The sequence below is a fragment of the Neofelis nebulosa genome, chromosome 14, assembly GCF_028018385.1.
Source record: "Neofelis nebulosa isolate mNeoNeb1 chromosome 14, mNeoNeb1.pri, whole genome shotgun sequence".
NCBI lineage: Eukaryota > Metazoa > Chordata > Mammalia > Carnivora > Felidae > Neofelis > Neofelis nebulosa.
This window is the reverse complement of record NC_080795.1, coordinates 82,169,432-82,187,437: the sequence shown is the minus strand read 5'-3', so window position 1 is coordinate 82,187,437 and position 18,006 is coordinate 82,169,432. Positions and strand designations below refer to the sequence as shown.

The window sequence follows — 18,006 nt, the reverse complement described above, 5'->3', positions numbered from 1 at the left end:
GGGGAGGAGCAGAGAGAGAGGGAGACACAGAATCCGCAGCAGGCTCCGGGCTCTGAGCCGTCAGCACAGAGCCCGACGCGGGGCTCCAACTCACGAACCACGAGATTCTGAGCTGAGCCGCTCATAAAAGTCAGACGCTCAGTGGACTGAGCCCCGCGGGTGCCCCGCTAAGTGAGTTTGGTGAGGCTCCTGCCGCACTCGATTGTGGATGAGATTCCTTATCTCCACCCATGACCGTGACTCACCGTAAGCCCTTCTGCAGCAGGAGCCAGGACTCCTCTCCGAGATGCCCCAGGCCCTCCCCTCTCTCTCCGCTCGGGAGCTGGGCTCACTCCCTCCCCCCTCCGGCAGTCATCCCAGTTCCTACTGCCACACGCTGAGCGTCTCGAATAAAATCTTGCTACCACTGGAGAAAGTGTCAGCGTGATTCTTCTTTAAGAGCCCGGCGCCGTCCCTCCGAAGGATCAGATGCATCATCAGATGCCCCCTGCCCGCCCCACGTGCACAACTTTGAAGCCTTGTGTCCGCCCCCTGGGCCGGTGCTCTGGGTGCCAGTCGAGAAGCGTGGCGGGGACAGCTGTTTGCGTGCGTGGTCTTCCGTGAACATTCATTTCTGGCTGTTGGTTTGCCAACCGGCCCAGGTACACAGAGGGCAGGGAGAGTGGAAGAAAGAAGCAGACCGGGTTGGTAGGTAGCAGGTTTATAAGCAGAGGGAACTTACACACCGGGCTTGTCTTGGGAGCCACAAGACCCCCAGATCTCGGGCGGGGCCCGGCTGCCGCAACTTCCAAGTTTATGTAAAGGCCATAACTGGTCCAGACCGTCTCAATGCCAGGTTCCTCTGTCAAGGCCGCGTCCTTGGAACAGCAGCTGTTGCGGGAGTGGCTGGCAGAGCACCCGTTCCAAGGACAGGGCCAGCCCTCACGTCCTCTCGATGACTTCCTCCAATGCTGGCATTCGACGTGTGTCCAAATGTCTTCTTCTTATGAGGCATCAGTCACATCGGATTAGGGCTCACCCGTAGGACCTCATGTACCCTTAATGACTTAATGACTTCTTGAAGGGCCCCGTCTCCAGACAGTCACACGATGAGGTGCAACGGTCCCCTTGTCTGCGGTCTCACTTTGCCCGGTCTCCGTCACCCGTGTGGCCCGCGGGTGGATGGTCCTCCCCTCGCCTCGCTCCCTCGGGCCACGTGGCCACTCCATCATCTCACCTGCTCACGAGAAGAAGGGCCGGGGCAGGCAGGATGCTTTAGAGAGAGCGCAGGTTCTCGCGACTTCCACGACAGTGTACTTCTTGTCGCTGCCTTTTCTTCTCACTTAGGGGCCCAATCTCTTCCTGTGCCTGGTTGTAAATCAAACTTTCTCATAGGTATGTACACACAGGAAGAAACGTCGTGCATACAAGGGTTAGTACTATCCGTGTTGAGGCATCCCTGGGGGTCTTGGAGCTCGCCCCTGTGGACAAGGGGCTCCTGTACTGAAGGCTAAGGTATCGAGTGGAGCGAGCAGGGTGGGAGGGACACCACCACAGGGCCTGTCACAGCCCCCCCCCCCCACCGGTTCAGAACATGGGAGCTTGACCCTGGAGTCTAACTTGATGAAGTTCAGTCCCTTGCTTTTCAGGATGCTCTTTCTTGGCAGAGGCCCTGCTGGAACTTTCCTTTATTGAACGCCCCTCCCTGCCCCCGGTTTCTGCACACTTCTACACTTGCCACGACGAGGCTAGCTGTCCACTTCCTCCCTGTTGGTAAGTTTTTTCTAAGATAATTGGACCTTCGGTGACCTCCTGAAGAAACGGAAGATCTCCCCAAATTAGTTTCTGCAGGACCTGTCTGTCCCCGTGCCTCCTTTCACCACCACCAGCCTGCCGCCAGCGTCCGAGAGTCCTGCTTCGCGTCCTCCGGCCTCCTCTCCGCCTCCCTTCCACTCCACACTCAGCCTCTACGGTCGCTCCAACTTGAGGCCACCTGCCACCCCCAGGGGCCCTCAGGGACGCAGGGACCCCGACAACAACCACTAAGGCTGAGAGGCTAATTGGAAACAGTGTTATCTGCCCAGAGGAGCTTTGGAGACACCGGAGGGCTGCTTGGCGACCCCTCGGCACCTCGACCAAAGTGTAGTCCGCAGCCCCCATGAGAGACCACACATCGGGGCAGGAGAGAATCTCGAGGGGTGTTCCACAATCACCGATGGGTGACCTCACACGGGCTCCTCTACAGAAACGCAGTTCAGAGAAAACTAGAAAGTGGGGCGAAGGTAAGAACCAACTCTTTTACATAAACCAGAGAGTTTTCTGTTACTCTGTTTATGCCTCACCTGCTAACATTTTGGAATAAAGCTATACCGCACCTATCTGTGTCTTCCGGGATGTTTCTGTGTCCACTGTGCCGTGAATATATGATCTTCTCCTGCCTCTGGATAAGACTATCAAAATAATTTATAAACTCTTGTAGAGAGGATTGTTCTAATTTGCTTAGAGGTCAGTGAGTGCTCACATAGACAAAACATCCCTAAAACTCTTATGAATTTTAGAAACCAACCAAATGCTGTTCAAGTTTATGTGATTTGGGTAAATCTTGGGTAAATAAGATTGGATATCGTTGGTTTAGGAAACACAGCTATGTCTCCTGAGTTCGCATCACTAAGTAGAACATAAGCATACGTTTTGATTTTATTCTCTCTGAGTTTGCCAGTCAAATAAGCTAATGTTACATCTACTGGATGTTTAAGATCATGTGAATTTAGGGGTGCCTGGGTGGCTCAGTTGGCTGCGCGTCCAACTTCGGCTCGGGTCAGGATCTCGGGGTTCGTGAGTTCGAGCCCCACATCGGGCTTACTGCTGTCAGCCTGTCAGCACAGAGCCTGCTTCGGACCCTCTGTCCCCACTCTCTCTGGCCCTCCCCTGCTCTTCCAAAGATAAATTAATAAATATTTTTTTTTTTTTTTTTTTTATTTAACATTTTTTATTTATTTTTGGGACAGAGAGAGACAGAGCATGAACGGGGGAGGGGCAGAGAGAGAGGGAGACACAGAATCGGAAACAGGCTCCAGGCTCCGAGCCATCAGCCCAGAGCCTGACGCGGGGCTCGAACTCACGGACCGCGAGATCGTGACCTGGCTGAAGTCGGACGCTTAACCGACTGCGCCACCCAGGCGCCCCAATAAATATTTTTTTAAAAGATTATATAAATGAGAAGTTCAACCTAAGAATCAATGTACAAGGTGAAGAGGCCATAAAAATGAGCTGCTCGACACCCATTACTACATGGACGTCAGGTGCAGCAAGAAAACGAAAAACAATGTATTGAAACGTTCAAAATTTTTTCTTTTTGCTTCTGTGATTTTGGGGGGTACTTTTTTGGGGACGATGCATGCAAGACAGGACAGGCTTGTGGGATGGGGGGGTGGGGAGGACTGGGGGAGGAAGGGAGACACACGACCTCTGAAGGTGGAGCCAGAAACGGGGCAGGGGGGAGGGAGGGGCGCCCAGCTTCCTTCTGGAATTTCCCCAAAGTCACTGCTTGTCAGCTAGGTGACACCCCCTCTTGGTCTGGGACTCAGGGTCCTGCCTGGGGTCTGACAGCTAGAACTCCCGGAAGAGGTGGAGACAGGAGAGCCCGGCCCCGGCTTCCTCTGGGTGGGGCACCAACAGACTGGAGAACAAGTTCTTTGGCCACCAGGGAAGAGGCTCCAGATGCCCGCTCACCCGAAGGGAGCCTGACGTTAGTAGGTGAGTGAAGCGGGAAGGAGCCCCGTCTGTATCCCCGTCTGAATCCCTGCGGAGGCACAGGAGGGGTCATCCAGGGAGGGCCAGGGTCTTGGGAGGTAGGAGCCTGAGCCTGGGGTGCCCCCAGGGTCCCACCCACACGTGTTGTTTCCAGGAGCCATGAGAGGCCTCCAGCTGGTTTTGCTGGTTTTCCTGTTGTGCTGGGAGCGTGGTGAGCATCAGGGCACCGGTGGGGTCTGCACCGGGAGGTGGGGGGTGGCGGGGGGACCATGGGTAGCAACCCCCCCACCCTGCCGCCACCACGAGAGGCTGTGTGGTTTTGTGCATGTGAGGGGTCTGTCCTCCAGGACACGGTCCCGGCCCCCCCACAATGGTTCTGGTCTCAGGGGCTCTAAACCCAGCCTTCCCCCCCTCCCCACCGGCCTAGTCCTCAGCCTGCAGTGCTACAGCTGTTTGGAACTGGAGAACACGAGCCAGTGCCAGCCCATCCAATGTCCCATGTCCGGCGTCTGCTTCAACAGTGACATGACCGTGACCTTGGGCAGTGGTGAGTCTCCAGCACCCAGAGGATACGGGCGGGCGGTTCAGGGAGCTCTGCCCTGAGGCCTCCCAGTCTCTCGGATGGGTGCAGGTATGGCAGGGGACCTCCTCCAGCCTCCCTCAGTGTCCCCATCTGCCAGCTGAGGGGTGGCCTCCCCCAGGCTTTCCGGGGGAGCGTGTGGGGGCCTGGTGGGACCGGATGGGACTCCGGAGGCAGAGGAGGGCCTCGTGCCCCCAGGGGATGAGTGACCCGGGCCACCTGAGGGGGCTCCCCTGCCAAGCTCCTCCCTCCTTGCCCCCAGGAAAGAAGGTAAACTCCCAGCACAAGGGCTGCGCCCCCTCCTGCGAGGTGGCCACGAAGATTATGAGGCAGCTCTCACAGATGAACAACCCTGAGAGCCTGAGCCAGGGGGTCCTGACTAAGTTCGAAGTGCAGGAGGTGACGTGCTGTGAAAAGGACCTCTGTAACAGGGTGGCCCGGATGGCACGCAGCTCCTGGGCCCTGGTGGGAGGGCTCCTGCTCAGCCTAGGACCCGCCTTCCTCCGGACCCTGCTGTGAGCACCCTGCAGGCCGGCCGGCAGGCCGGCCGGCGTGCCGGAGCTTCCTGCAACCTGCGCGTTAAGCAAGCTCACGGCCTCACACACGCACGCGTACATATGCACCCACACACACACATTTGCACCCGCACGCTTGCCCGCACACAGGCTTTCCTGCCCGCCCACCTGGCCCGCCCCGGCCTCAGGCGCCCAGGGCCCTGCCGCACCAACAAGTCTGTCCCGTTTTGCAAACACCATCGACTGACCACGGACCCAAGATGCAGAGGCCGCTAAGCCCCGGCTGGACGGGGGCCCCCAGGAAAGCGGAGCCCACAGCGCAGCCCGGGGCCCGCTAATGGTGTGCCAGCCAGGACCGAAAGAGAATAAACGCTTTCAACACCCCAGCGTTCTTTGCTTGCTTCGCCCCGCGGGGCAGGGTGGGTGGCTCCTGTGGCCTGCCTGGGAGGGACACTCGGCTTCCGCTTGGTTTTGCCTCAGCCAGGCAAGCGCCCGTGGCCCAGGGGCTTTGACCTGGGGTCAGCCCTGCACCACTGGGTGGTGGCTTCCTCTCCTCCCCATGAAGCGTCCAGTGCGTCCTCCCTGACCCCCCGCCCCACCGGGGGCCTACCCGGGACGTCCCAGGGAGGCATCTTCCCAGAGCCTCTGGTGGCCGCTGTGCCAGGGGGGATCCTCAGCAGAGGCAGGGGGTGGTGGTGGAAGAGGGGACCTGGGCTGGTTCCTTCCCTCCTTCACACCTTCTCAACCCACACACTCTGACCCTACACGCCCCACCCACAGTGCGATGAGGGAGGGCTCCGGAGCCAGGACGCGTACGTGGGGCACAGGGGTGCTTGTGGGCAGAGGAGTTAGGAGAACCACAGCTGGTGGGCCAGTCTCCAGACTGCTGACCTTGCCACGCTGTCCCCTGGGTGACCTTGGGCCCACATCTCTGGCCTGCCCCTGTGACTACTCTCTGGTGACTCCCCCCCCCCCCCCCCCCGGGGCACACTGGGTCCCATCCCTCTGCAGCAGCCACAGCCAGAGCCGCTAGTCCGTGCCTCCCTGCCAGTTAATTTCCTTGGGCCTTTTAATCGGTCCATCTTGATAACTAGTACTGATTATTGAAAGTATTTTAGTATGTGTCTTTTTTTCACTGCTGTATCATGATTACGGGCAAACTTTTTCACCATTAATATTCTTAAATGTATTAGTGGGTTACTTCAAAATATTTTCTGTTACTATATGAAGAGATTTTCCTATGGTTTTTCTTAAAATTGTTAAGTTCTCCATTTGCAATCTGAGTTTTCATCCATCTGAAGTGTTTTCTCCAGGATACCCCGGGTCCCATCTGGACCAGGGTTGGGCAGGGCTCAGTCTGCTTTTAAAAAGTTTCAGCTTTTCATTCTGAAATCAGTTCACACAAAGAAGTTTCAAAAATAGTACACAGTTCCTATCTTCCCTTCACTCAGCTTCCCCGCATACTAACTTCTTACATAACCGGGGTCAAAAACAGGAAATCAGCACTGACTCTCACAGAGCTGCACGCAGACCCTGTTCCAAGGTCCCCGCTGCACACCAGACATTCCTGGGGGCCAGAGCCTAGTCCTGGAACAGGCACTACACCCCCGGCCCGGTCCCCAGCCTTCTCACCCAGGGCCTCCAGGCGCCACAAGGGGCGAGGTCCCAGGTCCGACTCCATCGCCCCCAGCCCACCCTGAACGTGTTCCTATCTGAGGGAGGCCGCTGGGCACGGGCTCGAATAGCAGTGGCCTGGGGTAAGCTGACCGACTTGAGTCAGAGTGGCTCTTTCTGTCTGTCCCGGATTCAGTTCTATCCCACCTGGACCCTCTGCACAGTTAGGAACAAGTGTCCCCTGTCCCGCACCCCGCTCTCCTTTCCGTGCAATGGGTGAATGGCCTCGCTTGCCTCCACGGCCCAGCTGCCAGTCACACTCGGCAGGAAGGCCTCCTGGCCTGCCAGGTGTCGGGGGGCAGCGTGCACGTGTATGTGTGGTGCGTGCATGGGTGCGATGCTGCACGTGAGCAGTGTATGGTTCTGGTGTGCATGCGTATCGTATGCCTGTGTGTTGTGTGTGTCTTGTGCAGGGTGTGGGTGGGTGTCACGTGCGTGTTGTGCGTGCTACGTGCGTGTTTGGGGAGGGCATGTTACACCAGTGGAACTCTTGGGTGGGCCTTGGGTGAGAACAAGGCCACGGCGTCCCTCCGGTACCCTCTTCCTCAGAACTATACTCCCACCTTTTAGGGCCTGGCCCAGCCTGAGCAACAGAGGGATGGTGAGGAGCCCCAAGACATCTGGGATCCTTTAGCCCGGAAGGCAGCAGGCCAAGAGGCTGGGCACCCAGTGTGGCGAGGGGCCACCCCCAGCCCACCCAGAGCCAGAGGATCAGGGCTGCTGGCCTCCCCCACCTCCCTGACCATTCCCTGAAGGGGGAGGAGGCTTCCTAGCGAGGAGATAAAATCTCCGCCAGAAAGGGAATGCCAATGCAGAAACAATGCAGGAGTCAGCCCTCAAGGTCATGGAGAGCCTGGCCACAGCCTACCCTTTCTGAGAGAGCTGCCCGGCATTTCCAGGGGTGGAGGCAGAGGCCAGGAGAGGGTGTGATGTGGGGAGGCACAGGGAGCCTCAGCCGGTCTGTGGCAAAGGCAAAGAGCCAGAGATGCTGCCCTGGTCCGTTCGGGTGGTTCACATGTAAGGTCTGTGCCTCATAAAGGCAAAAGAAACATGGATAAAATTAAACTTCCTTATAGCCTGCAGCCCAGTGACAAACACTTGAGACCGGAAGATGAGGACATTCCTCCAGGGACCCCCTACTGTCTTAATGTTAACGCCTTACTAGAGAGAGAAGCAACCTTAGCTTGACAATAGCCAGGCCTCCAGGATCCTGTGAGTTTTCCTCAACATAAGAAAATCCTCTTGGAAACTTCCTTTGTCTCTACCTGCTCCCCCCCCCCCCACACTTAACAGTGTATAACCAGTCACTCCTATCTCTGCAGCTCTTTCTGCCCACAGCAGCTCTTTCTGTCCCTGTGCTATAATAAAACCACCTTTCATGTTCAAAACGTCTCAAGAATTCTTTCTTGGCCTTTCGCCCACGGGTTCAAACATAAACCACATCATTTGGCGCTCAACGTGGGGCCTGAGTCTTCTCATCTGGACTCCAAGCCTCAGTGCAAACTTGGTGAGTACTTCCTCTCTTCTCTGTTTACGTTCATTTCAGGGGCTTTTCCAGAAGTATGGTCTCATTGGAACACTTTCATGTCTATTGCTCAGGCTGTAATCCTCTAGTCCGTGACTACTCTACGGGCAGGAGAAAGCATGCTTTTGGCTGGAAGCTAGTACCATGGCTGGAATGGTAATAAGACCCAGAAACTTGATGCCCTCTCTTTATTCCTGTCCTTATACAAAGCTGTCTTGGGCACTGGACAGCCACCTAAGTCACCAGGACGGCTGCCAATCTCAAGACCCTTGTGTGAGGTTTCCTCCTCGTTGGTCAAATGTGATCCACTCCACTTCTGTGGTCCAGTCTCTTCTGGCTGGGAGACCTCCACTGGGAGCTGGCCGAAACCAGTGCCAGATTGAATTAAAACCCAACAGGGGACCATTTCCTAGGAAGTTGGCTGTAAAGATTCCATGTGTTAGACCATCACTTAGACCATGATGGATTTCTATCTTTACTGTTTTCTGTCAATGTTCCCTACTAATTACAGAATTGGGTAATGTCTCCTTGTAAAACTTTTCTAGTGTTTTCCATGGGTTGAAAACAGCAGGTTCATCAAGGCACTGTATCTCGTCTATACACCAGTGGCCATTTGTAGCCTAGGATGCAATGGGGAAGTAGGGGGATGCCAGCATCCCTCCTCTGGGACAGGGTGGTGATCATAGCGATTTTGGTCATAGGACCCCTAGTTTGCTTTGACACCAGGAACCTCTGACCTATCCTTTATGGGACACCACCTGGTCTCTATTTTTCTAGGAGCATAGGATCTTCTGCTTCAGGCCCCAAGGACTCTCCCTTGGGATGCCTTTTACCCCCTGGAAACAATTTGGATTGCAAGATTTAAGGGAAAAAACCTAATTTTTCTGTAATCAGAATGCATGGCTTCAGTATTCCTTAGGAGATGAAGGGAAATGGCCCATTAGTGGGACATTCAGCTTCAGTATGATCGATCAGTTAGATCTCTTCTGCAGGAAACAGGGCAAATGGACAGAGGTACCCTTGGTCCAGGCCTTCATAGCTTTAGATGAGGACCCTGACCTAAAGGCCTCTTGCAGAATGTGTTTGACTACTAACCAGGCTAGAAAGCTCTCTCCTGATATATTGGATGATAACTGTATAAACTGGCCTCTTCCAAATAAACCCAAGTTGCTGGAGGAAACACAGGCCATCCCTGATGAAGGGGACACTGACTCTCTCTTACTGTTCCTCCTTCTTATTAGACCCAGGAAACTCTTGTATGTGGGGGCTTCTCCCTCATTCATTTCCCAACTTAATGGCTATGGTAATTGGGGACAACTGTCTCTGGTTAGTCTACCTCAGGACAAAGACTTTAAGGAATATTCCCAAGCAGCTGCTGAACCTCCCTTTGTTTCAGGGAAGTTCCTGGTCTTCTCTGGCCTGACGTGGACTGCTAAATTCCACTTGTTGGTGGAAAGAAAACCTGTCTTTTCATTTCTCCAAGCTGATGAGCTTTAGGACCAGGAGTCCTCCTTCTCTGCCCTCTGGGGTTTTATCTGGCTCCAGCCTTGTTGGTCGCACCTCACCTCTTCTGCCTCCCCACCTTCCCGTTTCCTCATCACTTGGGTGTGGCGTGCACAACTGGCTCCTATACCATCCTGCATGCCTCAGGCATCATTGGCTTCTTCCCCTCCCTTCACTGTCAAGGAACAAAGAGCACCCCCTTGGATTTACACTTCCCACTTCAGATTTCCCCACCGATGTCCCAGGTAAAAATTAGCAATGGGAAACAAATTGACTTTTAAGTGGACACAGGTGGAACAAAATTCTGTATTTAAACTAATTTAAGTTTGTTGGTTTAATTAAAATAGACATGACTTTAGAGTTATCAGTAATGTGGAAAATGTTGGGGTGCTTGGTTTTGGGACTGATAGCCAAGAAAGAACTCTTGAGACATCTTTGGTGCAAAAAGGTGGTTTTATTAAAACACGGGAACAGGCCGCAAAGGGCAGAAAGAGCTGTCCCGGGACTGTGAGGAGTGACTGATTATATACTTGGGAGTTGGGGGAGGAAAAGGCAAGGGGAAGTGTCCAAAGCAACTTTCATATGCTAAAGAAGACCCCCAGGATCCTGGAGTCCTGGATAGTGTCAAGCTAAGGTTGTTTTCCCTCTAGCGAAGCATTAACATCAAGACAGTTGGGAGTTCCTGGAGGAAAATCGTACTCTGCCTGCCTCAAGTATTTGCCAATGGGCTGCAGGTTATAAGGAAATCTAATTTTATCTACATGTCTTTCTGCCTTTGTTCCCCACATCAATCAGCATTAAATACAAAACTTTTATTCTACCAAGGCTTGTTGAAGGTCAAATGAGCTCGTGTTATCTTTGTTGCAATTTGTTCCCCAAAAGGTGACTTCAAATGAAGGTCAATTTTGTCTCAAAGCTTTCAAAGTCTTTGGGAACCTGGAACTTTGAAGTTTTGATTGGATGATAAAGATGCTTTGTGCTTTATTGAAAGATTTTACTATGGAAAAAAAGTGTTTTGAAAATTGTGGCGTGTATTTATAAATTTCAGATTTATTTAAAAAAATTATTTTGACAGTTCACCATTGGTTACTACTTCATTTTCACTGAGACTAAGTTTCCTGAGAGTTAAAATTCTGCTAACTGTAGTTAAGACTGTTGGAGATAAGGGAAACAACTCTGAATGAAAAAGTGATACAAGGTTTATGGAGGGAAATCTTTGGAAAGAAATTTTATATATCATCAGGACTGAGGTTGAAATCGAGGGATTTTAAAAGTACATTGGTGGGGCGCCTGGGTGGCTCAGTTGGTTGAGCATCTAACTTTGGCTCAGGTCATGATCTCATGGTTCGTGAGTTCAAGCCCCACATTGGGCTTGTTGCTGTCAGTGCGGAGTCCACTTCAGACCCTCTGCACTCCTCTCTCTGCCCACCACCACGCATGCTCTCTGTCTCAAAAATAAATAAACATTTAAAAAAATAAAAGTACACTGGCGTGAGACTGAAATTCTGTTTTCTTTCTCTTAAAAAGATGAAGTTTTCTTGGATTGGTCTGCTCTTGATAAGAAAATGTAAATAAATTTCTCTTTTCTCTTTTGTCTGCTGGGAAAACCCAAGTTTCTATGTTTTGCCTTTAGCAGGTCTTTGATTACTTAAGATGGTCGAAACCTCTCTATATTAAGGGAGTTAAAGTTTTGCTAACAACTATATAGCCCTACATATTTCCCTTTGGATTAAATAAATCCACTTCCGTTAAATAAATAATTAACTTTTAAGTTTTGTAAAGATCTGTAATCCTATTCAGAAATGTGCTTCATAACTTTCTGAGATTCTTAAACAAACTTCCCGGATGTAAAGTGTAAATGAAGTCTTTTTGACTAATTCTGTCTTTTTATTTGGTATGGGAAGTGACTCTGGAAGCATTGTTAAACAAATAAGCTTAGATTGCATTTAGGTAAATAGTATAACTATTCTTGAGATTACATGCAATTCCTAAACTTTTAATATGCTTTGGTATGAGGCCATCACTCGATATTCTGATTATTGAAACGTTCTGTGTCACAGAAATAATGAGATTTCCTTGTCAGCTATATTATGACCTCAAAATCACCATGTCCATTTTGAGTCTTTTGTCATTTATTGTTATTATTCTTATTCTCTTGCAAAATGTGTTTCATCTTCAAGGAGATTCATAAAAAAGGGCTTTGGACAAAATCAGGGTTTTTTTTATCTTTAAAACTGGTTAAAAAAAAAAAAAAAAGGGAGGGAGGCTCCCGGGTGGCTCAGTCAGTAAGCATCCAACTCTTGATTTTGGCTCTGGCCCTGATCACATGATTCATGAGATGGAGCCCAGTATTGGGCTCTGCGCTCATAGTGCGGAGCCTGCTTAGGATTCTCTCTCTGTCCCTCCCGTGCTCGTGCTCTCTCTCTCAAAATAAATAAGTAAACTTAAAAAAAAATAACAAATAAATTTGGTATGAATTTCCAGAACTAAAAAGTTGCATTGAAGTTGAACAAGAATCAGCAACATGGGACTAAATGAACTGAGGAAGAAGATTATGGTTTTGTGACTCTTTTTTGAAATATTTCTGGTTCTCTAATGTTTGCTCTTCCAGATTAAGAAAACTTTCTCTTAAGTTATCCATGATACACAGAAATAGGATAAGATATTCTTCTGTGAACAAATTGAAATGTTTGACTTTTTTCTGTACCTGAACCCTCTGAAACTGAAAAAGTGTCAGTGAGTATTCTTTCTTTGGCAATTACATTTATTTGCATTAAGTTCAATAAGAACCTCTTCTTGTAACCGGAAACCATTGGAAACACTGGTTGTTCTACCAAGTCTTTGACTGAAGTGTCGTATTTGAGAGCAACATGCATAGACTCAGATATGACCAGACAGCTTTACGGAACTAAGGTTGACTTTATGAAACATGGAGCCATAAAGCCCCTTGGAAATGTTGGCCTGATACCTTGCCTCCAGAGTTCCCAGCAGCCTTACCAGGTGAGTAAAGAAGGTCCCTTCCTGGCAGGTGCAAGAACCTCAGGATGTTTGGGGACCTCATGAAGAAGAATTTCCCCAAATCTACAGGTATTTCAGGCAAAATACCTGATGGCAAATATTTGGCTTGGTTTCTGAATAGAGAGACTACTAAAAGTTCTATCTAGATTTCTCATAAAAAGTTCCAGCAAAGCAGATTTTAAAAGATCTATGTGGTCAATCGTGATTCTTGCTGAGTGTATGCAAATAATTAAGCCAAGTCTGTTAAAACTGGACTTGTTTTTACAAACAAATTAGTCTTGATTTGGTTATCTCTGTTTAAAAATGAAGATGGTTATAGAGAGAAAATGTGTTCCAATAACCCATCTTTGTAGATATTAGATTTTTTTTTTAAAGTATTTTTTTTAAATTTTTTTTTTCAACGTTTTTTATTTATTTTTGGGACAGAGAGAGACAGAGCATGAACGGGGGAGGGGCAGAGAGAGAGGGAGACACAGAATCGGAAACAGGCTCCAGGCTCCGAGCCATCAGCCCAGAGCCTGACGCGGGGCTCGAACTCACGGACCGCGAGATCGTGACCTGGCTGAAGTCGGACGCTTAACCGACTGCGCCACCCAGGCGCCCCTGTAGATATTAGATTTTAAGCGCTCAAAACTCAAGACACTGTGTTTGTAATTTGCTCCAACTATTAACTTATATTTTTCTTTTGTTTCCATAAAGGTGCCTCTTATTCATTACCTGATTGCTTACAAAACAAAACCGAATATATCATGGCTAATACCACCTGCCACACAATTAAGGCCTTAAATGACTCTCAAAATGGCATTAGATATTTTAACAAGATGGAACATGTACTTGCTAGCACAAAAACAGAACGCTGTGTATACATTCCTGATATCACAAAAACATGACAGGATTGCTAAAAGATATAAATACTCAAAATCTGCACTTTAAATGATCTCTCTCTTTCCTTTAGTGATTGGCTAAAACCCTGTACTGGAGGAAGGTTTTTGTCAACTATTAAAGGCCTTTTTTATTGGGCTTCTTTTTCTCATAAAAATATTATGATATTGAAATAATAATATTTTGTTGTCTTTTCTGGCATCTCTCTGCCTAGGGTCAAGACTCCTTCCCTGCCATAACTTCCAGCCGACAGATGATCCTTTCTACTCAAGGGAGGTTCACATATGTTGTCCACCTTGGAATGGCTGCCTCTGCCTTTGGTAACTCTTAGAGATAGAGATAGGACACATATTTTCCAACTGACCAGTGTTGACCCATCGGTAGGGACATCTCTACACCCCTATTCAATAGGAAGAAGCTACAGAAGATGAGACTGTAATAAGTCAACTTATAAGATATCAGAAAGCTTATTATATATAAGTTTGGCTTAAACTCACCTTTCATGAATAGTCGAGATAAAAGGCTTATGTAGTTCCCTATTAGGGTGATTGGAAATTACTAACCACCCTATCTCACTTCTATGACCTCTCCAGCTTGCTAAATAGATAACTTAGGATGGAAAACGCTTCCCCTCCCCCTCTACCAAGATCTGGCCTAGGCAAGACCAACATGTAAAACGTCAGGTACTCACCTACGGCATCGCAGGTGTCTAACTATGATTGGTCATTTTAAACCCTCTTAGGACAAAGACTTTTAAATTGATAGGTTCCCGCCAAAACTAACGTCTGTGTGTCACAGTATAATTGGCTACCATGAAATGCTGTAAATTGTAATTGGTTAACCAAATAATGACGTATTCTGACTTGCTAAAATCCATATAAGCTCACGGCTGCCTTTGTTCGGGGCCATTCTCTGCACTTTTCTCCTTAAGATCAGGAGATCAGGGGGGCGCCTGGGTGGCTCAGTTGGTTAAGCGTCCGACTTCAGCTCAGGTCACGATCTCGCGGTCCGCGAGTTCGAGCCACACGTCGGGCTCTGGGCTGATGGCTCAGAGCCTGGAGCCTGCTTCCGATTCTGTGTCTCCCTCTCTCTCTGCCCCTCCCCCGTTCATGCTGTGTCTCTCTCTGTCTCAAAAATAAATAAACGTTAAAAAAAATTAAAAAAAAAAAAAAAGATCAGGAGATCAGGTTTGGCCCGGCCGTGAATAAAATCTTGCCTCGCTTCTATTCGGTGTCTGGTGGTTTTTTCAACAGCACCCTGTTTCAGAGACCTTCCGCCCTCAGGAATCTTAAAGATTTAAGGGTCAAAATTGTTCAGGGGAGGAATGATGTGGGGAACAAAGGCAAAAGAAATGTAGATAAAATTAATCTGCTTTAGAACCTGCAGCCCACTGACAGATACTTGAGGGGGGCAGAGGAAGACATTCCTCCAGGGACTCCCCAACTGTCTTACTGTTCATGCTTCCCTAGAGGAAAAAACAAGCTCAGCCTGATGAAAGCCAGGCCTCCAGGATCCTGCGTCTTCTTTAAAACCCTTTCAGAAACTTCCTTTGTCTCTACCCCCGTCCCCCCTTTAAAAGTATATAACCAATCGCTCCTCACAATCCCTGCAGCTCTTTCTGTCCTGGGCTCCTGTCCTTGTGCTATAATAAAACTACCTTTTTTTTACACCAATAAGTGTCTCAAGAATTTTTTCTTGACCGTTAGCTCTGGACCCCACATCAAATCACACCAAGTAGGGGTAGGGGGGACTGGTGAAGCCCCCCACCCTTCCTCCCCACTGACAGCCAGACAGCACTCAGTGAGCCAAGATCAGTGGTCAGGTGGGGAAAGCAAGGGGACCGGGGGCGGAAGGGACCAACTTGTCCCAGAAAGGGGCCTCCAGGCTCAGCCAAGATGAGGGGGCTCCGGAGCAGGAACTAGGTGTGCAAATGATGAGGGAGCATAAGGCAAGCTGCCACCTAGCAACCCTCCCCCCAGGTGGGGTCCGTGTGACATTCCTTGTGCACCTTCAGCTGCCCAAGAACAAAGGAAAGGAAAAAACCAATGGTTAACTGATAGAGATCACAGTCCTGCGGGACCTAAGTCTCCAGTAAGTTACAAGAAGAAGGCAGTCTTGTCAATAGCCTCATCTCCAGCAACCTAGAGACTCAGTTTCCTGGACCCCCAACACCACCCTCTCCTTCATAGTGACATGGGGAACGCAGGCAAGAAGGAAATGTAAATAACATAAAATTTCTATAAAAAATTTTTTTTAATGTTTATTTTTGAGAGAGAGACAGAGCTCGAGTGGGGGAGGGACACAGAGAGACAAAGACAAACAGAATCGGCAGCAGGCTCCAGGCTCTGAGCTGTCAGCACAGAGCCCGACGCGGGGCTTGGACTCACGAACCGGGGAGATTCTGACCTGAGTTGATGCTTAACCAACAGAGCCACCCAGGTGCCCCTACATTAAATTTCTTTATAACCCGCAGCCCACTGACAAATAAATACTTGAGGCGAATACAGAGTGTAGTGTCCTCCAGGAACTCCCTGCTGTCTTAATGCTAATACTTTACTGGAGGGAAAACAACCTTAGCTTGACAATAGCCAGGCCTCCAGTATCTTGGGAGTCCTCTTTAGCGACATTTTCCACATCACCAGGAGCTGAAGTCAGTGCCTTACTGGTGTTAGTGGGGTTTTGGAGGGATGGTGGGGGTCCGGAGCTGATGGCCAAGAAAGAATTCTTGAGACGTCTTTGTTGCAAAAAGGTGATTTTATTAAACCGCGGGGACCTGGGGGCAGAAAGCTGCAGTGAGGCTGTGAGGAGAGACAGGTTACATACTATGGGGTTGGAGGAGGTAGAAGGACTCTCCTGTGCTATAGAGGAGGCGGAAGGTACTGGAGGCCTAGCTATGGGCAAGCTAAGGTTGTTCTTCCTTCTAGCAAAGCATTAGCATTAAGACATAGGGAGTTCCTGGAGAAATGTTTCACTCCGCTGGCCTTAAGTATCTGTCAAAGGGCTGCAGATTTTAAGGAGAGTTAGTTCTATCTGCCATTTCCTTCTGCCTTTGTTTCCCACATCATATAGTTTTCTGGAGATGAGGCTATTGATAAGACTGCCTTCTTGGAATTTACTAAGACATCTGTAAACTGATGGAGACTCAGGTCCTACCGGACTGTGATCTCTATCGGTTAACCATTGGTTTTTTCCCTTCTTTTGTTCTTGGGCAGCCGGGAGTGCACGAGGAGTGTCACAAGGACAGCACCTGGGGAGGGGTGTTTGCAGGGTGTCAGCTTGCCTTATGCCCCGTCATCAGTGGGGCCATGATGACCTTTGTGAACACTCACTCATGCCCGACAGCAAAACAGCCATGTTGGGAAACGTAATTAAAACTAAAATCTTGTGCCAAGGGGCAGCTGGCCTGCAGTCAGAGAAGCCTGTAACCCTTGATCGTGGGGGTCGTGAGTTGGAGCCCCACATTGGGTATACAGATTACTTAAATAAAATGTAATAAGGCAAAATAAAAGAAAACCTGCCAACCCAGAAAACAGTGCCATGTGAATTATGATGAGGGAGTGTAGGATAAGCTGAGGGAAAAATACAGAATGGCACCCCCTAGGTGGGATCTGTGGGATATTCCTCAGACACTCCTGGCCACCCAAGAACAAAGGAAAGGGGCTTAAGTGCTTGCCATCGTGATGTGGGAAACTAAGGCAAATAAAAACTAAGTTCCCTTACTGACTACAGCCCATTGGCAAGTCCTTGAAACAGGCAGAGAGGCCTCCCTCTAGGAGCTCAGCTGCCTTCATGATGACACTTTGCTGGGGCAAAAGGGAACCTTGGCTTAACATTGTCCTAACCTGGAGGACCCTGTAAGTCAACTTCCTTTATCTCTACTGCCCCAGGATATATGCTGGCAATCATACTCCAGGTTTATGGCCCCTGATATACATCTGAAATGTCTCATGATTGAGGTTTTATGAAGCGATAATAAATGGCATTGTCCTAGCCCCTCAAGGTCCTGGAAACCTTGCTTCCAAAATACCTTAGAGACTTACTCTATCCCTGACTCCCTCCCCACCTGAGGGTGTATAATGAGTCACCTGTTACCACCCCAGGGCAGCTCTTCCTGCCCTTGGGTCCTGTCCCCATGCTTTCATAAAACCACCTTTTTTGCACAAAACATGTCCTCAAGAATTCTTGATGACACAGAATTCTTTCTGGGTCATCAGCTCCGGACCACCCCATCACCCCCCTTAAAACTTCATCATATGCGCCCAACGTGGGGCAATGAGTCTTTTCGTTTGGACTTTGACCTTTGGTGCAAACTCATCGAGTATACTTGTTCTTTTCCTCCTTTACACTCATTGCAGCAGCTTTCTGAGGAGTATGGTCTTTCTGGAACACTCTCATGTTGCTTGCTTAGGCTGCAATCCTTTAGCCCATGGTTATTCTACAGGGAGGAGAAAGCCTGCCTTTGGGCTGAAAGTTAGTACTCTGGCCAGCATGGTAATAAGACGCAGAAACTTGATGCCCTCTCTTTATTCTTGCCTTTATTTATTTAGTGCTTTCATTCGCTTAGATCATGATGGATT

At 49.5% G+C, this 18,006-nt stretch overlaps 1 protein-coding gene across 1 annotated transcript; it reads left to right on the top strand.

The window, feature by feature from the left end:
• The first annotated feature begins 3,584 nt into the window (after nt 1-3,584).
• On the top strand, nt 3,585-5,213 carry LOC131494736 (lymphocyte antigen 6H-like). Its single transcript, XM_058699290.1, has 4 exons — nt 3,585-3,735; nt 3,887-3,943; nt 4,160-4,279; nt 4,575-5,213. Exons 2-4 carry the CDS (start codon nt 3,892-3,894, stop codon nt 4,829-4,831), a joined length of 429 nt encoding a protein of 142 aa, XP_058555273.1. The 5' UTR covers nt 3,585-3,735; nt 3,887-3,891; the 3' UTR covers nt 4,832-5,213.
• Nucleotides 5,214-18,006: the final 12,793 nt, after the last annotated feature.

What these genes read in the sequence shown, in the direction of transcription:
- LOC131494736 (XM_058699290.1), top strand. Translation starts at nt 3,892, where the DNA reads ATGAGAGGCCTCCAGCTGGTTTTGCTGGTTTTCCTGTTGTGCTGGGAG. An exon ending in CCTGTTGTGCTGGGAGCGTG is followed by an intron (nt 3,944 to 4,159) that starts GTGAGCATCAGG and finishes CCACCGGCCTAG; the next exon opens with TCCTCAGCCTGCAGTGCTAC. An exon ending in GACCGTGACCTTGGGCAGTG is followed by an intron (nt 4,280 to 4,574) that starts GTGAGTCTCCAG and finishes CCTTGCCCCCAG; the next exon opens with GAAAGAAGGTAAACTCCCAG.